The sequence below is a fragment of the Sparus aurata genome, chromosome 9, assembly GCF_900880675.1.
Source record: "Sparus aurata chromosome 9, fSpaAur1.1, whole genome shotgun sequence".
NCBI lineage: Eukaryota > Metazoa > Chordata > Actinopteri > Spariformes > Sparidae > Sparus > Sparus aurata.
This window is the reverse complement of record NC_044195.1, coordinates 8,513,914-8,537,795: the sequence shown is the minus strand read 5'-3', so window position 1 is coordinate 8,537,795 and position 23,882 is coordinate 8,513,914. Positions and strand designations below refer to the sequence as shown.

Here is a 23,882-nt window from a genome sequence, read left to right as displayed (position 1 = left end):
AAGAGGACGCACATGATGAGGAGACATGATACATTGTCGTGCCGATGATTTCACACTATTCTATCTACTGCAGGTTGCTGTAAACGTGCCAAGAAAACACAACAATGTGCCCGCAAAGGCAGGAAAGAATAAGACTGAGAGTTAGTAAACAGGGATGTAAACAATGGCGGATTAAAAATACTTTCGAATATCATATCTTGTTTACAAGAGGACTCCACAGGTAAGGCTCGACAAGATTTCAATCAGAGTCCATCAAGATGTAAAAGGATCAAGAACACAGTCCAGATAACAGGACAAATGACTCCTCAATAGCTCTCTATGGAACTTGTGCGTTGTGCTAGAAGCCAGTCGTAAGTTTATGTCAGCCGACTTACTAAACTGACGTTAGCTACTGTTGCTATATGCTGGCAAAGCAGAGAGAGGCACTGAGATGAGGCACTTGAGAACGTGAAAACAGGTCACATCATTTGGACTGTCAGAGAAAACTCTTCACAAAGGAATCCACAGTCTGGCAGCATTAAACAACTTAAACACATTGTCCACAGGCTGTATAGACAACTGAGATTTTGCATATGTGAAAGCGGTTTTGAATTGATGGACCGACAAAGAATTATTAAATGAGATTCTCTCATGTCTACCAAGCTACTTAGCGAGTTCAAGTTCGTGACTAGCTGGTGAACGTGGTGGAACATTAAGCAGCTAACAAGCCAGATACTTCCCCAGGAGTTGGTAGATACTAAACATGACCCAGGTACTTTAAAACACAGCTACTTAATAACAATGTTGCTCTGTATCTGCTGGGTGTGTAAATCAACTGTTTTCTAACAAGTTCACCACATCAAAACGAGGAGACTTCAGTGTAGCGTTCACAGCTAGTTTCCACTGCCTTTAAGTGGACAAAAAATCTGCTACTGTGGGTTTAAAATTTGACATCCATCTTCTATGATAGATAGAAAGATAAAGATAAAAGAGTAAAGATAAAAAAAAAAAATCTAAAACAGACACAGCATTTGTGCAAGGAACAATCTGTCAATCAAGTCCCACCAGAGCTTCTTTCGAGGTTGCTCGGTCAACTGTAAGTGATATTGAGTGGCACATCTCACTTTATATTCATGTCAGGCCAGCTACTGGATGAAGGGGGTGGTTTTCACCGGCAGTGTCACTGACCTCTTAAGGTTGACCATGGCCCAGGGGATTCCTGTGGGGGTGTTAAAGGCAGGAAGCAGCTTCTCAGCTAGCTGGACCGCCTTCAGCTTGAATACCTAGAGAGAAAGGGCGAATGGGAGAAAGAGAGAGGTTTAATTTTTAAGATTAATTACCTTTTATCATGATAACTTGGCATTCTCTGCAGTCCACCAACTTTCCCTGCTTAATATTCATCTCAAACAGCTGACAGGTACCATCATAAAACAAGCTGACAAGCAAAACAAATGCCGTATGAAGGGAAATAATGCAGAGCGAGATGTTGGGAGACAAACGATTGCTAAACGATGGCCACAAAGTGTCGGAGCCGTACAGATTTATAGAGGAGACTGGCGGGGTAATATATGCAAAACCTCCCTTCAAACTGCGCTGCAGTAATATGAAATGTTGCAGAATACCGCTGAGATGTCTACGAGAGAAGCTTGGAGGTCAAACGGCACTGACTGAGCAGAGTGAGATACCAAAGCACACAGTCAGAGTTGAATTTTCATTATCACGACTGGCGTCTAATTTACACCGACTGATGGAGAGAACCGGACATGTGTTCGTTTAGAGATTACACAAGTTCCTGCACTCGTCTGACAGATGAAGGTCCGGAAATATCCGCTGCAGTCTTTGTTCTTTTCTCAGCGTGCCAATCAACGCGATAAAAGGAACATAAGGTTATTCTGCAGCTGAACTCGCTGTATATGAGCATCACGCTAGGAGATGTAACTGTGGATTGGTGTATTCTGTGCAGACAACTCACCATTACATTCAAAGCAAACGGCAAATAAACAAAATAAACACAGTTTACGAGTGAGAGACTATGCTTTACTTATTTTAATGCAGCCCTACCAGAGAACAAGAGTTCAGATATCATGACAGGTCTTTGGTACCACAACAGATTTTCTTCCATTCTCTCACATGACTATCAAAGAACACTTATGTAACAGGCATGACTCAGGGCTCCAGATGAACTGTTTCCACTAGTATCACTGGTGCTCCCTACAGAACACAGAGTCCCAGTCCCAGCACAAAGTTTACAAGGACCACTTAAAACACACTCATTTTCCATCTTACTGGTAAATGCTTTGGTCACAAATAGACAATTTACAGGCACAACAGTGTTTTGCTTCATCTTAAAGGAAGGAAGTGAAGTCGAGCTTTAAGGAAGTCATTTTCCATGACTTTTAAAAATCAGATATTATAAAAACCATCAACTGATGACAAATAGTTTCAACTACAAATAAACAACAAGAGGAAGGTTTTTGTATCCATTTATTATCACATGTATGAGTTCATTATTAGCTTCCTTGTGATGTGGAAGTTTTTCTAAGCGTCACACTGAAACCATATAACAGACATCAGGGTCATACACAGCCCTGGAGCTAACTGCTATTACCGCTGTCTACAGTAACACTTTGTATATGTATAATAAGACGTGTGATTAAAGCCATTTATTGTAAAATAGATCAGACAACTGCAGATGAAAGTTTTGCAGAGTATTAATGTAATCTTTAAACGGGAAAGCGAGAGAGGCGAAAGAGAGAGGCAGGACTCTCTCTCGCTTGCTGTGGATGAGAGGGAGTGAGCATGTACCATAATGTAAACACTCTTTAAGCCTAATGTTACTCTACAGCTGGAGTAATGTTACTCTACAGCTTTTAGAAGGGCCGGAAAGAGACTGAAATGCCAAGGGGCCAAATGTTTAAATCCTTGAACTGTCAATCTATGAATTAAAAATGTGTCAAAAAATCCACTTTAACTGTTCTTCACTCCAACAAGTTATGTAGACAAAAACATCTTTTTCATCGTAAAAGTAGGTCGGCAGGTGGATTTCCCCCGGCTTAAACAGATTACATGAGAAAATGAAATATGAAAATGTTTGTGCTTGACAACAGACGAAACTAATGAATAGGAAAATAGCCAACTAATACAATGATCAAAGGGCCAGAATGAGGTTGTCGCAGGTCGGCTATACAGCAATCTGTTTTATGAGTTGAGTGTGTGAACTGCAGACTGGATTCAGAGACAGAGTGACAACTACCTCAGGTGAACAGGTCCAATTTTAGTTGAATATGTATCCGTAGACCTCTTTTAAACTGAATCTCGCATATCTGCAAGTCGAACTGGTGATCTTAGTTTATAAAATGCAGTTGCATTGTTGCATAATGTGACTACATGGTCGCAGTCTGGAGCACTGACAATTATTACCACCAAGTTCATACACAGAGAGCAGAGAGGTATCCCTTTATTTTTCTCTGCACTGTTTTTTTTACTTTACTTAATTAGTGAATTTATCAACAATTTGTGTTACTGAATCTGAATTTTTATTTGAGGGACACATTTAGTTAAATGTATTGGCCTCATGAGGTCGTCACATTTATTCCCGTCAACAAACCAATTATTCACAGCATGAACTGCAAAACATTAATGAAAGTTAACTGAACGTGCACAGCAGGACATGGATTGAAAGCTGCATTGTGGTTTCTGAGAGGCGACAGGTAAACACCAGTCACACACACGCAGACATGGTAGTCATGAACCGTGTGGGGAAGAAAATCATAATCCAATGTTATCAATTAACACAAGTGATGCAGAGACCAAACCATTGTTTACTCATGGAGCAGAAAATAAGATATGGTGTACCAATCTTCCAAAATGACAAAAATGTACAGTGTTTGACCAGACTACCAGAAGCTGCCGGATTAGCTATCAAAGGTGCTCGGTGTACTTCCTCATAATGTCATTGCATGGCTAGCTATACTTGATCCACGTTATCAGAAAAGTCCCGAAATAACGCTAAAAAGCAAATGGCTCAAGACTGTCGGCAGAAGGACAGATAAAAGCTGGAGTTGTACGACTTGCAGACAGCAGTCAGGCAAAGCAGCGCCGAAGAGACGAGCATTTGAACACGGGGCAGACGGACGCTGATTCATCAACACAATCTGTCAGGGCTGAGCAGTTTTATAGAGAGACCAGATCTATGGAAAATTCCTGCTGTCTCGCTAAGTAAGAGGGAGCAGTAACACATGCTGGTGTTTGCAGAACACTTAAGCAGCCTGTGGGAGATCTTACAGAGGACTCGGAGGTTAAACTGTGGAGTTTCACATGGACACATCCAGACACAGACAAGAGGAGGGAGGGAGGGAGAGAGAGAACAATGCAGTCCAACAGATGTGTAGACTGGCCTGCATGTGAGGAGGAAATGAAGCACAGGAATGGCAAAAGGGAACATAAGACAGGATCGAAGATACGGAGAGTGACTATGGCTGGGCAATATGGTGACAAAATAGGGATGATTTTCACATTTTTTTTAAGCACAATTGAAAAAAAACAAAACATTATTGATTTTGAAATCGTGATCACTTGCAAGACTATCATTGTTAAGCAACCTTTAAAATATTCAAGTCAATCCTTTACAGTAATGCAACGTCCAGCTGGAATTAGAGGCCAGGCATCCATTTTTAATAATGAGTATATGTACAAGCAGGGCAGACCCACAAAGGCCCCTCATTAATTCATCTGCTCTTGCTTCCCTGTAGAGCTTAAGAAGACATCAATATGTCTGCAGACCTCTACCTTACTAATGGTAGCTACCTGGCTATAGATAGGAACAGAACAACAGTGGAGACCGTTTGGTCCTCTCTCACGTCTTCACCTCGGACATACAATGCACATGTAGAGTTTTGAAGAAGGCATCTGTTTGTTATTACTGTGTGTGTGTGTGTGTGTGTGTGTGTGCGTGTGTCCCTCCAGTCATCATAAACCCCTCCACTGATTCGTAGCCTGTCTGCTCGCCACACCGAGGCCCTTAACAAACTCCATTGCATTGTATTGGCAATCCTGCCGCCGATGTCATCAAGCAGGGACCAGGTCCAAACCACCCGTCAGAGGACGCAACCAGTCGCCTTGACAGATAAAACTCCACAGCTTACGATAATAATCTTTCTCCACTGCTTTCATCTACAGGGAGGGATGGAAAAGCAAACAGGCCCTCTAACGAAACAAGAGTGGTATTGTTTGTGGCCAAAGGAAGTGAGCCTGCTGAGAGGAGGACAGCAGGCGAAACAGTCTGATTAATTAGTGCCTGTACATTTTCCTTTTTTATGTATATGACCATGGAGCATTTCCCACTTGAGACAAATTGTGTTCTGCCTGTTTTAATTTGCGTGGCCAAACTTAGTGTTCAGCATCTGGTGTGAACAGACTCTGAGGACATGCAGCCACATGCTGCCAACTACACCACAAAAATGTAGGTACATTTTGGCTGCTGACCATCTACCAAGCAGCCACTCTTGCTACTAATTGGTATTAGGAAGAGGTATTCTTTTCCAGAAACTACAATACTATGGCACTCACTGAATGTTGTGCATCATAATTTGACATCCTTTAAATGTATACAATGTTCAGTGTTAGAAGTATTATGTATAGCTATGGGTATCAAACATGAATCATTATTTCCGTAGCACTGAGTGACTGTCAAGTAACAATCTGAAACAGACAATCTGGTTAGATTTTAAATCTTGTTTACAGGAAGGAGCTACAGCAGCTGATTAAAACCACCCAGAACATCACTGGTAGCATCTACAGAGTGACACCAGTGAAGTGAGATGTCTGCACAGAGCCCAAAGATACTACAAGACAACACCACCGGGGTACAGAGCAGCTTCTTAACTCATCCACCACACTCAAACATAAATTCAGATTATTTCTAGTATTCATTATTTATCATTTATTCATCTATAGAATTTATTAATTAACTTTTGTGCAAAGCATCTCTTCATTCTATCCTGATTTAAAATCATTAAATAAATTCATCTTGAATCTTTATTCTTTGTTCAGATAGTTTCTGATTTAAACAAAATGTTTCATTCTTTTCCCCCCATTTTTGACTATATAATTGAGGGCGGTTTCTTGTATTTCTGTTTGTGTTTTGACAAGATTTTTTCATCTGGGAACTTGTATAGTATGTGTCCTGGTATAGAAAGACATTTTTTTTGAGAGCTTGCACAAACACAAACATCACATGGATGAAACTTTTCGTTTTATCGTAGGTTGACAACTTTAAACCTGGCCAGGGACTATAGTAGAAAACAAGCCTCTTGGTATATTCTGGTATATTTACAACACTGTTTATTAATATGCACTGCTCCTTAATTGAATAAATGAAATGAAATAAAATGCTGGGATGACATTATCAGCCAATTTATCACAGATACCAGTATGAGCATATACAGAGTGTTGGCGGATAGCGTAAGACATTGCAATACTGAAATTAATGTAAGTTTGCGTTAACTGTTTCACCGTTACACAATTTTTCCTTCAACTTATTTTTTTTTGTACATGCAAATGTTATTTAAACATCCAGTATCTGTTGGGCGCTTGTAACTACATACATACATACAAACAGAGAGAACTACTGAACACACATTTCTCTTTCATCCTCTTTTCCGTTTCCACTTACAGTTTCTCTGTTTCCTTTATTGACCCATTAGTAGTGTCCTCTCCCCCCATCTTTCAAGACTCTGCCGATTCCATCTCTCTTTTCCTATTACTCTTTTCTGCATTCTCCTCCTAATTCAGGATTAGTGGTGGTCCGGGGCCGCTGGGTTGTTTGTTTCGATGGGCCAAATTCCCAGACAGCAGATTTGGAGTATGGCAGGAGGAATGAGGAGAGCAGAGGGGGACACAGGCTGGTTTTCTGTCCCTCATGGTAGAGAATGACGTTAACACTGCCTCCGCTGACTCCTACTGGGACCAGCCACGCTGAAAATGTGAGCAGTGGTCCTGTAAGGAGCTTTGGATGAAATCGTCTGCCAAATGGTGCGTTGATGTTACGTCCCAGGGACAGGGAGAGCTGTAATCCGCCACTCAAACACATCCTAAACTCGGCCAATGATCCAGTTATTACACATGAGGATATAATTTGTAAGCTGTGAACAGCTGAGAGAGACTGGAATCTCTGTACAGCAGAGCAAGCTCTGACAGATACCACACAAACACAAACACCAAAGCGTGTACAAGTGCAGAAAGTCATTTACAGAAGTGAAACACACAAGCAGCCAGTTGAAACCTGCAATCAAAGTGTAAGTGTAGCTGACAGGAGCCGACGTGGGAGAGCTGCTGACAACGACATGAACTAAGCTCAATCACTAATGCTCCAGCTGAAGTTCCATCCGGTCCATCCTCTTTAACACAGGCTCATTATGTTAATGCACCAACATCCTTCTATTCAACTTTGTATCATCAGATCTAATCAAAGCTGTGGTTTAACAAATCATCTCCCTTCAATTTGATTTTAAATGTCTTCGTCTGCTCTGTGCTGATAGATAGATAGATAGATATACTTTATTGATCCCAAGCTGGGAAATTACAGTGTAGCAGCAGCATGACACGGAGACAATATGTTTAAAACCCCAGCTTAACCTCACCATTAGAGGGTTAGGGTTAGTGGTGCAACGACACCTTGAACTAGGACTACACTGATGATCGGTCTGGCTGATTTTCAGGGCTAACATTCAGGATCTTTCTGATTATCGGTATCTGTGATTTGTTTGTGAGATTGCCGGTAAAATAAACTGACTTAAAATGTGCTACTTTGGCTCTCATGCAGCACCCTCTTAGACAATGCCCTGCTCATAACAATATCTGATTGGTAACATATCACAATTAATAGCCTATAAACACTTAATAATCTGAAAAGTAACAGGTAACTACATTTATCAAATAAATGTAGTGGAGAGGAAGTATAAAGCAGCAGAAAATGGAAATACTCAAGTAAAGTACCTTAAAATTGTACCTAAGAACCATATTTAGGTAAACTGTTCAAAGGTTAATTCCATCACTGGTTGTTCAGAATTCTGACACAAAGATTTTAATTTATAGCCACATCAGTCGACCTGTACTTTGAACTCTTTGTTGGGTTCTTTTGCCAAATGAATCAGTCTCTTTCTATAATGATATGTGTAGACGGAATCATTTGTAGTACAGGTAATATCAATTATTCTAATCCCTGACTTAGTCTATCTGGACTGATAAGTCTCCAGAACAAATGTGTGAATAAGACTAATTCTACATAATTTATTAAATGACTTAAGATGAGCATTTTTTTACACTGCATATACACACACACACACACTCGCACTACTATACAACTGTACATAGCAGACACACACAGTCTCTGGTGTAAGCAGTGGGCCACTGTTGACATGTAATGGAGGCTCATAAATGGATTAAGGGGTAGACTGTGAAATGTGCTGAATGTGCCTGCTTGGTAAGAAGGGCCCCGAGGGCCAGCAGGAGAGACAGGATTAAGTCACCCGTTGTGTGTGTGTGTGTGTGTGGTTACTGTGCGTCATTTCCATACTTTGTCATGCCACTTCACCATCAGCTGATCCGTTTGTTCACACTGTTCAGCATGCATCAAAGGCAGGAGGCACAAAGATGAGCTGCCATGGAGGACACCCGAGGACCATCGTCAAATTAGCTCCAGGATCGCTTCATTTGTTGCCCTCACACCGTTTGTGACTGCTGTCAGATATTTGCATTGAGCATTAATGCAAATGCACTTGTGAGGCCTTGAAAAGGATCTGAGTGATGTGCTATTCTGCCCTCAGCATCTGCTGGGGAAGTCCCACCTGATGTTTTCATACTGCCTCTTCTGCATTTGGCATTGCACGTCTAGACTTTCCTTTCTTGAATGTTAACATCTTTTCCCCTAAGGACAGCTGAAAATAGAACTGAGCCGAGTTATTCTCCGAGCATGAAAACATTATGAAATTAAAATGTGGGATATCCACAAAAGTAAAATGGAGGGTGTCTAGGATTCTCGCAATTGGATGTGAAGCTGAAGTTTATCTGTGTAATTCTGTCATGCTTTATCATCAGTGCATAGTCTTCAGGTAAAGACCAAGTGCTCAGGTAATTCTTTAGCACTTGAAAAGCAGAACTTGACCATGAACTACAACTGTACACATCTGCATTTAGTTCAACTTGGCTATTAATTCTTAAGGAGATATCTCTTCCTTCATTTCCCACTCTGCATTAGTCTCTTCCTTCCCTCATTAATTTAATTATCTTAACCTCTCTCCCTTCTCTTTTCCTGTGTTCAGTGCATGGTCCATTTCCCCACATCTTTCTGCTTGTCATCTCCGGTACAAAAATCTCTCACTCTTTTCCTGCCCTCGTCCCTCTCTGCATCCATTTCACCCTCGTCTTCTCACCTCTCTGACTTATTCTCGTTTGGACTATCTTTTAACCTCTGTGTCTTTCCAACTCTCCTCCCTGTGTGACTTTGTACTTTTTCTATGTGGTTGAATTAAATTATTACATTTTAAGTAAGGAGTAAGTATAGTTTGTACGGGCATGGTAAGTCACTTGTTTGCAAGTGGAATTCATAGAGCAGCGAAGAAATTAAAAATTCTTTCCTGTTTGTTACACCATCTTGGTTTTCTTCATTCTCTCAGTTAGTGTGTGTGTGTGGCTGCCTGCTGGCACAGCAGCAGCTAGTTACTGAGCATGTCATCACAGCAATATCTGCCAAAAGGGAAAAGGACTCCCAAGGGAAGCTAGACGGCTGCTGCTAGAAACATCTGGGGTGGCCTCAATATGGGCTGCTCTCATCCTGGCAAGAATGTATCAACATTATGGATGGCTGTCTCATGACTTATGTATTGTATTTACATTACAACTTCACCTTTTGAACCATCTCTACCACTGACTGCCTATTTCAGACGTCATTCTCCTTCCTTTTCTGATATCTGTGCATTGGCGTTCAAAGTCAAAGTCATTACAGGAAATCAGACCAACCTTGAAGCTGGAAACACACGCGCTGAAAATGGCAGGTTTTGATGGAGATATTGACCGTGCTATAAGGCAAGATATAGCAATTTTAATGACTGGGCTTATCTCCCCATGTGCAAATGTTCAGCCAGAGCTTTTTGTTAATTGAAAATGTTGGAAATATTACATTACGCTTTTTCATTCAACTTAATTATCCACCTTATACATTTTGTTTACTGTTCTATAAATGTGTTCATGGAACACACCTCAAGTATTGGATTTTTCAGCAGGTGAGCACTGTGTGGTGGCAGCTTGTTGAAAAAATCCAAACTAACGTGGTACCAAACCAGGGGAACATACACGCTTTGGCTAAACAATGACATAAGTAGTTCCCAGTATACAACATTTTTTCATTTTTGCCCAAGTAAAAGTGCAAAATCTTAAAACAGATCACCTAATACTGTAAACTTTGGTAGTCCTAATACATGAGTGCAGCCCACCCAAGTAAAGTCATGCAAGCAGCCCGTGGTGACACTGTGTTACTCATGTGATATCACATGAGTTAGGGTTAGTTATTGCACATGAGGATATAACACAGACCCAACATTAACCCTAACCCCTAGCCCTACATGTGAAGGAAGTTGCCCCAGATGCCACAGTGTACAGCAGAAGTCCCAAGCTCATGGGGACATTAATGTGTGGGCAGCAGGAGGACTAGTGATTGTAGAAACCAGAGAACATGAGGCTAAAAGATTTTAACATGCTAAAGGTAGGAAGTTAGTTTGTGCATTCTTAGTAAAAAAAAAAAAAAAAACAACAACATTTTAACTAAAATATGACCCTGTGATTGACCCATACATGTATTTACTTATTTTTCTTATACGAATGGAAAAAATCATAGTGCCTTGTACAATCCTTAAAACTTTTCTTCACACTGCATCCTAACAGCAAGCCAAGCCAGTGAGTGTTGACAAACCACAAAACTGTTATTATGTTCAATAAGGCTGAGTAATGCAGAGGCATTATCCTGAACATTAACAGACATCCTCTTTCTAATTTTACCATGTGCTTCAGCTACTCTTACCCTCTACCTGCAAGGTCTGGAGTGAAAGTCCTAAAATTGCTGTTTGATTTTTGTTGTTGCGTCAATTTTATACTTATTCTACATTTCTTTAACTTTCTTTGTTTTCCCCAGGGAATACATGTTCCCGTCCTCACAAGTTGGACGTCCTAGTGTCGAGTAGCATTTTGGACCTAAAGCTGGCTCATTCATAGTGATCACAAAGCTAGCCAATGCCACTCGTGTGTCTCTCTGCCTTCCTGCTGGGCAGTGGTGTAATGGCAGTCAGTCAGAGAGAGTGTAAGATGCTCTGAATTTGTTTGACGGCTTGAATGTTTGACAAAAAAACGAGAGGGAATCAAACGCTCCCTGGTGAGATCAAACAGACGTCTGCGTGTCTATGTACTGCAGTCTGCAGTCACCAACCCCTGGACAGCAGGCAGCTAAAGCTCCATCACAGAGAGTGAGAGGAAGAAAAGTAGTGTGCGGGGTAACGAAAGACATTTACGGTGAGAATCGAGAGGGTGAAGGAGCAACACTGATAGGAATCTGAGGAAAGGATTGAGGGAAAAATACAGGATGTTTTCAGAGGCAGGCTTCAAATGTATCCTTGGTGGCAGAGACAAAGACATGTGTTATGTTGTTGCCATTCTTCACAACACTTTTTGTTTCACCATGTATCTTCCGTCATCACGCCTCTCCCTTAACCTCTGTCTCTTTGCCTTCCTTTTCTCTGTTTTGCATCCATCTCATGTCTTTCCCAAACTAACTTTTTCTCTACATCTGTCCTCCTCCCTCCCCCTGTTCTACCCGCTCTCCCTCTAATTTTGCCCCTTCCCCTCTGGTTTTGCTTCTATCACTATCATTATCTCTGTCCCACTGTCTCCCTTCCTCCTTCCCTTCATTTGCTGTTCCATTTCTGTCATTTTCCATCTCTTTATCTCCTTCCATCCCTTCTCGTTTTGCGTTCACAGGGTGCTCGTGGTGTGGTATTTATGCCTGCAGAGTCTACAGCTTTTCTTCTAGACGTTCTCATCTCATTATCCTACCTTACAGGGCTCGGCTTGTTCCCCTGACCCTCTCCCTACTTTGTGCAATCTGCTGTTTTTTAAAATCATCCCCGTCTTTCAGTCCCTCTCCTTTGTTTGTTTGAAGGAACAAGGACAAGATGTCCAGCAGTTTCTTTTCTCTTTACATGCATACTGTGCGTTAGCCAGAAAGAAAAAAAACCTTAAACCTAGGGTGTGCAAACTTGGGGCCATACAGAGAAAAAAAAGAATAAAGTCCTGAGGGATAAACCCAATATAAGACACCATCTTAATGAGCAGGTTTAAAGCAAATTGTGCTGTACACTTGAAGTAAAGACAATTGTATCACTACTGTCAGGTCAGGTATAAGTCTTTCAAAGTACACCACAGAGCTCCCCAGTGTCCTCTTGTTAAGTTTCATAAGAGAAAATGTTTGGTCACATGTATTTAAGTATATTATATGCAAGTACAGCCAAATATCATCATCTCATTGCATTTCAATAACATCCAACTGCACATCCTCCTGTATTCCTTCCACATCAGCAGAGAAAGGCTTTGAGAACACGTTAATGCAGCAAATCCTTGACCTTGTGGTGCTGGTTAAATTCCCTGATCAATGATGTGAGTACAGACACAAAATCTAATTTTTTACGGAAATGTTGGCATTTGGGAGACTGGACATCATTTCCTGAAGAGTTAGGAAATTTGCAACACAAGCCCATTTTTTCCTTGCAAGCTTATTTTCAATGTGTTCAGGCGGCCGGTGGGATGAACCAAAAAAGCAAGGTCTGCCAACCCTTCAGGATGGCTCAGTTCAGCCGAGCTGTGACATTTAGAAGCAGTTTAGGGCATTCTGCCAGGAGGGGAAATGTATCCCTCTATAAATAGTTCATTATTTTAGGTAGTAAAAATCTGTCAGGATGGACTACTACTTTAGAAATATGTTTTTTTAAAGCTCATTTTCAATAATTATCTAGCATTATGTATTGCCTCTATGAATGTAGGTAAAAGTAGGGTTGGTCATTCTTTTAGGCAGTAAATATCTATCATGATGGCATTCTACATTTAGATATAAAGGTAAAAGAAGGGCAGCTAATTTTGTCAAGAAGGAAATAGGTTTCATAATGGACTACAACCTTCATAAATGTAGTTAAAGGTAGGGTGGGTAATTCTGTCAGGGAATAGGAAAGATCTATCCAAATGGACCGCTAATTATACAGCAAAGGCTGCATTCAAAACAAGACCCTTTAGCATATAACAATACCAGTGTCACTGATAATAGAGATTTGCTGGTGCCGCTTTCTTACCAGTGCACCTTTGACCCATACATGACGTAAACAGTAAAATGTTTTCTGCTGCCATGCTTAGTCTCCCTGCTCCTGTCTGTACCAAGGGCTTAGACAGAGCCTGGTAATGAGACGTTCCTGTAGGCAGCTCCTCCTTTAAGGAATAAACTATGGAGTTCTAAAGAAAGACCTGTTATAAAGTTACCATGTATAAGAGCCACTTGGGTGCTGTTAAGATTTCAATACCAAGTGTCAAAAGCTGGCAACTGAAATAGGTAACAAAGGATTATGACAACTCGTAGTCTCAACAGGTTTCAGTAAAGAAATTGTTTTGGCGTTGAAGATAACAGTTGTCAAAACACTACCTCTAATTTTATGTTACCAAACACTTTAAAATATGAAGGACAATTCATTCCGTAAACAAACAATTGTTTGAGTCGTAAGGTGTACATCTTAAGCTTGAATGACAACAAATTGCTTCCAGTTTTGTGCTAAGCCAAGCTAGGTTTGGGTCGCATGATGGTTTAAATCATGATCAATCTTGAAGATGTCCACAATATTTTGGTAGAGATTTTGGTATTAAATATCCTCTTCTGCTTCCACCTCTGTGTCCTTCACGTAGCCTCACTGACCAGCAGATCTTCCCAACCTTTACAAACCAATAGAGTGATGAATCCAACTAGATGGCCATGATGATTGGATGAATTACTTCCGGCAGCACTTCCTTGAGTGCCTTGTTGTAAACGATGCAATGTGAGCACGCAATCTGGTGGAGGAGGAGCCTGAACTTTCTTTAATGCAATACTGTGTTTTAATGGTGCAAAGGGAGACATGTATAGGCATGTTTCAAGTCTGGCTATAGTCTACAGGACTTTTCAAAACCAAAAAAAAAAAGATTACAATTTCGGTGGCAATTTAGATAATGATTGTGGCTTAATCGAAGGTAACATTATTTCTTGGTGAGATTGCCCAGCCCTAAGCTAAGCTAAGCTAAACATTCACGTATGATCTTCACAGAAATTAAAATGATTATCTACCCTCTCATGTAACTGCTGGTCTGACAGTAAAAAGCATATGGTCTAAATATTGGCCTGTCCCTGTAAGATATTATTGCTATTGTAGTTCTCAGTTGGTTAACAGTTAAAGTACCATCTACTAAATTGGCTGATGCATGAATAAAACAATGCCTGTAGTAGCACTGGGAGACAAATGCAGTACAAATAGAGAGAGGGAGGCTTCTATACCACTGTTCCTCCAGCACCACAACGTACAGTACTATATAATCCACTTAACTGGCATTGGTGGCCAACATAGCTTCCTGTACTCTGCATACTCTGCTGCAGCCCACAGTCCTCTGAGCTTTACCATCACATTTGGTGCAACAACAAGAGAACAATGTGTCAGGTTGGAAGGATATTACCCATCAAATGGGGATGGACTTGTAAAGGAAGCTAAACACAACGTTCTGCTAATGAGGTGCAGATATTGGCAGAACAAACTCAACAGAAGAGAGAGAAAAAACTCCACTCACTAAAATAGCAGCAAGAAGCAAAAACAATGGAGAAAACACTGTGTTTGATTAAGAAGTTTTGTCGCGTTGCGGCTGTTTCTCTTTTCTTTTCACTCAAGTTTTTTCATCTGCCAGCGAAAGAAGCTGATGACTTTATAGATTCGTTCATCACTGTACACAGCTGATGAACATTATCCTGAGCTCTCCTGTTGTTCCCCCCGCTATGAAAGTAATTGGAAAGCTTCCTAGAACAAGGGTGTAGTTAAAGACACAGAAATCACTCCAAATGTCTGTGAATTATCCGAAGCAGGGTATATGCAGGAATCCTGAAGTTAAATCTAATATATTTTAAGACCTTTTTTAAGATCCTTCGCAAATATTTAGATACCTCGTCGCCACTTTGAGTTCTAACCGGTTACATCAGCAACGCACATTACCTTAGATTGACTATATATTAATTGTTAGACAGCATAACTAAATCTTAGTTTGTGGTAACTCTTTATCGATACAACATCATTAAAATAGGCATGGTGGGAACAAAGCACACGAGAAAAAACTGAGTGACTAACCCAATGCAAGGTGTATTAGACAGAAACCATTATAATACAGTATTTTGACAATAAACAAAACAATGGACAAAGCTAAAAATGAAACGCATTGAAATTGGCCCTGTGACTGATACATGAGTAGATAATTAATATTGCATCAATTCTGTTGTAGCTGTAATTAGTTTGTATACTATTAGTAGTTTCATCAAGTGGTTCCAATCCTATGAGTCAGGGCCCCTCCAAAGGTTCATAAAAAAAATCTGAGGGGTGTTGAGGTTTTTTTAATGTAGTAGAAAATAAGTTCTGCTACTCAAATATGTATTATTTTAGTCTTTAATCTTGTCTTTTATGTGAAATATTTCACAGTGTTACCTCTAAGAGCCTCCGATATCTATTTAAATTAAACCAAATGAGGTGTTAAGAGTGAAATGTCTGTTAACAGCTCATAGTCATGCAATGATTAAATTCAGGCAAACTTTACCTATTTGGATAAATATACATATTGAAAACAAGTCATAAGATTTAATAACTTGAAAACAGCATCTTAGACCTTTTATACTTTTTAAGGGCCTTTGTTTTCGCTAAACTGATTTATCAACTATTAATACACCCTGCATAGACCTAGAAAGAAATGTGCCCTACAATAATGTATCACTATTTTTGTATTTTCAACACAAAAAAAAATTACTGGAAAATACAAAGTGTGCGGTAATTATTCATAAGACATATGAAATATGGACTGTGAGTTCCAGAATTTGTACAGATTCCCCGCTCAACATTTTTCTACCAGGCATTAATCATTTGTTTTACTGTCTACATAGAGTAAACATGCAGCAGTATTTTGTCCAAAATAATCAATTGTGAGATACAAACAAGTGGACAGAAGGGAAAAGGATGGACAGTGATAGAGATCTCAAAGAAGAAGGGAAGAGCTGAAGAGGAGATCAGTGAGATGAGAGGAGAAGCTGGAAATAGAGAAGATTAAAGAGGGTAAAATGATTAAAAAATTGTCGGAGCAGGGATGCACTGGACTGATCAGATAATGAAAAAGAGGAAAGAGAAACAAGATGAGTGAAGAACATAGGTAGAGGAGAGTGGAGAGGAAGTGAAAGGAGAACAGATGAAAGCAGGGGGTAAAAGAGAAAGTTGGGCAAGAATGAATTTTATAAAGGGGCAGGATAAAAACTTATTGCAGCATTTAGGGGAGAAAGGGAGAAATTTAACGTGTGGAGGGAGGAGGACAAAAGACAGAAATTAGAGGAGGAGATGGAGCAAGGAACCAAGTCAGGAACATAGGCGAAAGTCTTAAAAAGCCTCGGAGATAAAGGCGAAGAGAGGGGAAAGTAGAGAAAGGAGGAGAGTATAAAGGAAGGACGGCAAGGATAAGAAAGAGAAGGAGAAGAAAATGACTAAAAAGGACAGATAACAATGGGGAATAGATTGAGGAGAAAGCAGAATGGAAATATGGTCCAACTTGACAAAGGAGTAGAGTAGAAAAAAGAACAAAGAAAAAGACTAAAAACGAAAAGCTCAGTGAAGAAAAGGGGAGAAAAGAGGGGACGATGAGAGGAGAGCTGAGAGACATAAGGACAGGACAAGATGAACAAATCAGGATGGAGGAACATAAGGGCAGAAAAACGTGAGAAAAAGACGGAGAGAAGAGTCGAATGGAAGAGCATTAGCAGCATGGAGATGAGAGAAAAACAGGTGATGATCCTATTAGATCAGTGCAGACAGGTGGCCGGGAGAGGAGCAAACAGAAGACGGAGCGTTAAGAGAGAGGGAGAAGGTGGTGAGGACATTAGAGCGAGAGGTGGAAACAGAAGGAGAGACAAAAGTATAAAGCAGGGGACAGACAGAGGAGTAAACACAATCCATCACTGCTGCTTTGTTTCCACTCTCAGACCAACACCTCCTCCTCCAGAATGCTGATTTCCAACTCTTAAGTTAACAGCCTCTTTTTCTCTTCCTTCGTCCATGTTTATCTGTTGCTGAGTCTGTGGCTGCAGTCCAGTACCCATACTGCCATACTTTTAAGTCTGCCAGAATGAGATTTTTATGTCCCAATACTTGTGCAGTATGCCAAAAACACCAGGATGTCCTAATGCAGCCGTTCGCATTTGGCACAATGAAAGCCAGCATGCTTTTCTGGTAATTCTGACCCACAATCCTTTGTTCATATTTGGACTACATGTTTTTGGCAACTTGTGTGTTTAATTAATACATTGATATAATATTGCTGCACGAAGCAAAGTGAAGTGTCAAAGTTCATGGCAAGATAATGAAGTAGTGTGTCCAAACAGCACGCGCAGGTATGTACTTTTTCTTTCTCCTCGTATTTGGTCTTAAACCGTTCTTCTCCCGCTCTTTCTCTTTTATTCAGTTTCCCTGAGTGTTATCTCTCGTGTTCATTGATCTCTCTTTATTTCCCCATTTCCACTGCGCTGATGACGATCGACAGACAGCAAAAGACATTCACTGACTTCTAATTCTCATTTAGTGAGGTTGTCCTCGACTTTGACTCGACTTTCTTGCCCACCCCAAATCAATACCTTCCATCGCTTTCCTTGTTTTGTCATTTACAGCAGCTTTCTTCTTTAAGAAAAAAATTGTGCCTAACCTGACAGAAGCCCGTCAGCCTTTTTAATGCATGTTTTAACATTTTTGTATCGCTGCTGCATAGCCTCCATTATTTATCTAAGTCTCCATAAAGAGCCTGTCTTTGTTATTCAAATCTGAACCGACAGGGAAATCCGATAACACTTACCCAAATTGGTCCGACATTCAAAAGTTCCATTTCCCAGTTCACTTTGATGTTTGAGGAAGAATACTGTGGCAATTTAGTGACTCAACTTGATTTTATTCCATTTCAAAAGTAATTAAGCACAGAGGGAGAACAGAAGTATGAATAAAGATGCCAGTAGTGAAATTGGCAGACTAACTCGGGGAAGAGGCTCCGGTGTGGGTCACTCCAGGATCATTTTAATGCACTCTAAGTGACAGGAGCCATCTCGAGGACAACAAATCAAAACTCTGCTGGCCAGTGATTACTTACTCTGATTGTTATTCTGGTTCAAACTAATGCCACAACACATTGGATGATAAACTGTTTGATGATAATGAAAAAGAGGTCTAATAGCAGAGAAATGATTTACAGAAGCAGGTGAAAATAACTTAATTCATTAAAGTTCAGATATGAGGGCTATCACCAGAGGATTCTCTAGTCACCGCTGATACACCTGATTGTCTAATAGTTTGGGCTGAGGGCAACAAATATGTACAGTAGCTCCATTAGCTTTTTTTCCGCTTGCTCACTTTTTGTTCTCTTGTGTTGGCTGTCATTCTTCACTTTCTACTTTTAGCCGGCATCCCATCTATTCACATCTGTTTTATTCAGTTTTTGTATCTTTCAATCTTACTTCCTCTTTCAACTTGTTTCACTTCTCCCTTCAGTGTTTAATTCCTTTTCATGTTGTCTGTCTCATCACCCCTTCCCCGTCTCCTGTTCTCTTTCAGTCATCTTAAATTATAAAGTCTTAATTTAGCTCTGCTTCTACTCTTCTCGTCTCTCTCAACCACTCCCTTCCCCTCTTTCCTCCAAAACATACCTCGCCCTCCTTTTACAACTCAGTCCCTCCGTCTGACAAACATGGCTTCATCCCCAACAACGTGCAAACATCCAACTGGGGAAGACGCTGCTCAACTCTGAAACATCACCCTCACCCCTAACTCCTTCACCCTTCAGTCTCTCACATGATTTCTCCGTCTCTTTACTTTCCTCATAACCTCCATCTCTGCAGGGAGTGGGCACTGTCTTGCAGTTGCACACATATTCGCCCCGGGGAGCTGCCCAGTAGCAACCATTCATCCCGCTGCTGGTTGACAGGGGTAGTTGAGGGGTTAAGTGCCTTGCTCAAGGACATGTCCAATGAGAGTGAAGAATGGCTCTCGCTTGCTTTTCTCCCCCCTCGGCCATTCATCATCCTCATTCTCCACTCCCATCTCTTTATCTGTACCCATCACCTTCACACACCCTCCACTCATCCTCGCTGTCCTGCTGCAGTTGTTCCTCCACCCTCTCCTCCGTTCCCTCCATCACTGTCTCTCCTCGGAGCCCTCTCATGCTCCATCTCCCTCCTTTTCCCACCACCCACTGCTTCTATTATCGCTCTAGTGGGCTCTGATGAATGGCTGAGTTTGATTTCGGGGGAGGAGGTGGAATCGAGCAGGGGGGATAGGAGGAAAAGAGTTGTAGAATAAGAGTGGCGTTAAGTTTTGCTTGGAAGGCATTTTAGCTGGTGTTATTCAGAGTGATTTAGCGGAATCCTCTTTCATCGGTTTAAAGAAAGCCAGCTCACGATCGCTGCTGCCTTCCTTGTGGTCAGTCTGATAGATATTTCCAGTGTAGGAATGTTATTCGTGGGAGGAAGTCAAACTTGTTTTGGAGGCGATTACATCATCTTTAACTGATTTAGCTTGTTATGTGCATGTTTTTCCTACTTTACAGACACTGTCTTTTTTTAAAATCAACATCACTGATGCCATCTCTTCAATAACCTTACTTACAAATATGAGAAATATATCATTCCCTCCCCCACACAGGTACAAGTTCAGTTCAGCTCAGCTCACTCGATACAACTCTGCATTGTTTCAGAGGTTTCCGGGTGAATTTTTGACAGCTGTGGTTTGAAGAATAAAGAAGCAAAGAATAGCAAAGTTTCAGACGTTTTCAGACAGGGTTTTAAGTAAAATGTCTGGCTATGAAAAAAAAAAAAAAGTTTCCTCAGCAATATATTGGCCAGTACTTGCCAAAAAACATTATAAAAAAGAGCACAGTGGATGTGGGCGTTGAACTGAACACATATTTAATGTATTTGTTCCCATTACAGTGAGAGCACTGCTTGGCTGGGTTTGAAAGCTGGGGTGGACAGGGAGAAAGAAATAGAGAAGAAAAAGTTACATGGCTGGATTCAACTGGATTCAAGGACTGGATAGATAAGAGGTGTAGACGATAAGAACAGAGGTAGAAGAAAGATGCTTCCATTCTTTCTTAGTCCCTTCTGTCTTCTACCCAAAATGTTCAGGTCATAAAAACACAAATGCCACCTCTCCACTGGTCAAAAATGCCACTTAATCTACTAAGATCAGGCAGGCAGGTGTGCAACGGGAAACTCTGTAAAAGGTAAATTCTGCATTTAAACGCAGGTCAGTTGACTCTGCAGTAGGCACAGGTTTTTATCACCTCGGCTCGGCTTTGATCGAAATGTAAGACCCGGGTAGACACTCTTAATTCCAATGTGCAAGGAGATGAAGGAGAGGTGTCGCCAAGGTCTGGCGGTGGCGCTTAAATAAAGAAGGAATTTGGGATGTGGTCTATTCAAGGACGTTATATTACTGGACACAGTGTTGGAGCTGGAGCCCCCTCGGCTGTTCAGGATTTATAAATGAGGTTCATCAAGTCCCTGCCAATTGCAGACACCTCTCATTCACAGTCTCAGGTGAGCACTTACTTCCTGTCCGGAGAGGTAGTAGGCAGCCAGGAGTCCTCCAATGAAACGAATGTTGACTTCAAATACAGACACCTCGGCATTCTGGGAAAACAAGATAGCACAAAAAACAAACATTAGATATCATAAACAATTTATTTGACTTGAAAAATCTGTTGACTGGTTTCTACCATTCTCATATTTTGGACATTCGGATCTAATTTGTGTAACTGTCAATCATCTTTGGATAGTTGCTCTGTTGTAAGTTTTACTGCTTTTTAAATCTTACTTTCTTTTGGAATAAGGGCTTTTCTGCTTCTATACTGCAACTACAGATTGTGTTTCATTAAATCTATTTTCTACAACAGTGTTTGCATCAAGCGGTTTGCTAAACCCTCAAATAAAATATAAAATACACATTTACAGAAAGGAGGGACAAGCTATCCCAACGAAATACGATTGATACGAGGTAACAATTCACAAACCTTTGCAGCTTATTTTTTATAACTCGGGTTCCTTGACTGTCTTTCCATTCCAATTAAAATAAAGATGGCGACCACAAGCAACATCTCATGCTCTCTCTATACCTCCTAAAGTACCTGTTCAGGCAAACAAAATGGTTCATCTGTCATATCCGAAGTACCTAAAATCAGCACCTTTTGTGCACACGCACTCAGTGCTCTATATTTTAAGTCATTGTGTATAATTCTGACTTTGGCACTGACCAGTGGGGATACCAAATAAGACACAAGAGCAGACGGCAATAAATGCCAACACGCCTGTGTGACAGGACTTCAATGCTGATATACACTTGTATCTCTATCACAGTGAAGCTGAAAATGTGTAGGCCAATGGATGAAACGCCAGTTGGAGAATTTATATTCCTAACAAACAGACAAGTGACAGACCGTTACTGTCACTGGTGTTGATCGACAGTTCTGTAATCAGCCTACAGATGGATGTGGAACTGCACAAAATTGCAACTGAAGACCTTCAAAGCTCCAAAGAAATAAAGAAGTTGAAATTAAAAAGTGACATTTACTACAACACTCCACACAAGGTTTATACACCTTTCTCACACTTTTTAAGCCCACAGCTGTCACTGCTATTATTTTGCAGCTTACGGTTCTACGAGGAGAGAGTATGCAGGTGTTCGACCTAATTTCTTTGTTTACAAACCACGGCTCAAAGGGGGCTAAATCTCGACAGAGTCTACCCAAAAGAAAAATCACCCTCCCGCTTGTCCTGCAGCTTTCTGAGGGACCACAGCAGTCTTGCTGGAGTACTTCAGTGTGAGTACTCCAGCCTATCACTGTGATTCCATGGCAACATGACAACGCAAACACCTTGCAGCCCGGTGCATTCAAATGGTGGGAGCTACTTGCAAATTACAATGTGACCTTGTTCTGATATTTTCACAGAGGAAATAAAATTATACAAGAGATGAGGACTTTACCTGCACATCCTTCTAAATAGCAGTCTGAATGACCCCCACTTACAATAACTGCACTCCAGAGGGAATACAGAGATATAGAACTAGTTGAGGAGAACAGGAACAATGTCGGAATTTTAAACATGTTAAACTGTCTGCAAGGTTGGATAAAAGATGATCATGATGGTGGGTTGCACACCGATTGCTCCACTGAGACCTGCTGAGGTAAAAGTAGTTTCAATCACAGGTTTCTGCAGACAGCGTTCATAAATTGGTTCGATCCTCAACTGTAACCATCCTTCAGTTTTGGAATCAGCGGTGGTGGCCAAATTCCATTTGCCCTCAGCTTCCAGCTATCCTTCAGTAACCTACTCCATCCAATCTCTGCCTGTTGCCCAATCTGACATCATCTATAGCTGTCATCACTTCATATTATGTTGCTAGGAAGCCTTTGCAATAAATCTATATGGGGAACTGCCAGTCTCCTTGGCATCCCTCCTCCCACAGGACTATTTCCAGCAGAATATGTTCCTTATCTCCTGGGGACAACAGCATTAAGTCTGGGCATAGAGCGGTGTGGATCATGTGTGGAAATTTGAGCTTCCATTCACATCGATCCTCTTATCTTTATTGTCTGCAAGCCATATGTAGTAAAAGTTGTATTTCAGCATCCTGAACAAAACAGATCGACTCCCTCCTCCTCTGCATCTTTACAAACTGATCACTTCCATTCTGAGGCCAGCAGAAGAAGACAAAGCAGCAGCTCCTACAATCGACCTTGAGTGAAAATGGTTTTGCACATCGTCATGATGTGTGACAATTTCCCAGTGTCACTTGCAGCTGGGTCCCCCACTCAGATCCCATGTGTGCAGTTGTGCTGGCCATGAGAGAGCGCTGAATACCGACTGTGAAAGGAGTAAGGTGAGGGATGGCTTTCATCTCCACCTACTTGATTTTCTTCTTTAAATTCGTCCACTTTGTCAAAAAGCCCCTGAGTGCGGACCTCAACCACTCTTTTTTTTCCTGAAGGTCGTCCTTCCCTTGCTTTCATTATCTATCTTTTATTTGCATTCTTACTTTGCATGCATTTGTTATACAGTCAATACAGCTTGCATTTGTCTTGTAAATGTCTCCACTTCAAACAAGTTTTCTCTCAAAATTGAAAAGGTTGAGCACATTAGCAAAAGTACCATCATATTGCCTGCATTATGACCCCATTAAAAAAAAAAACACTATATCATAGTGGGCAAATAATCATCAATCATCATTCCAAGCATCATTTTGAAATGTTGATTGTAAGTGGGGAATGTGACCTTGTTGGATTCTCCCCTGATCAGCACCTGATTATTTAAAGACACACCTGTTAGCAATGAAGCACGGAGCAGATCTGATGAAGCTAGACATAGACGAATAGTTTGTTCCCCTTTGTTTTAATCTAATTGTTATCCGGGTGTGCGCTTTTGATCTACTGCACCCAGAAGAGAGGCACTGCACAGGATATCTTATATTTGTTGCCTATTTGTGTGTTTATTGGTCTAAAGAAACGAAAGCAAACTGGTGGAA

The 23,882-nt window shown here is 40.9% G+C and overlaps 1 protein-coding gene across 3 annotated transcripts in view; it reads right to left on the bottom strand.

Moving 5' to 3' along the window:
• The window catches only part of man1a2 (mannosidase, alpha, class 1A, member 2), a 136,503-nt gene that overhangs the window by 31,740 nt on the left and 80,881 nt on the right, over nt 1–23,882 (bottom strand). For all 3 annotated transcript variants that reach the window (XM_030427978.1, XM_030427976.1, XM_030427977.1), the window contains exons 6-7: nt 20,912–20,992; nt 1,168–1,262 (exon numbers count right to left, since the gene is read on the bottom strand). In XM_030427978.1, coding sequence (XP_030283838.1) covers nt 1,168–1,262; nt 20,912–20,992 — 176 coding nt within the window. The remainder of the gene's footprint in view (nt 1–1,167; nt 1,263–20,911; nt 20,993–23,882) is intronic.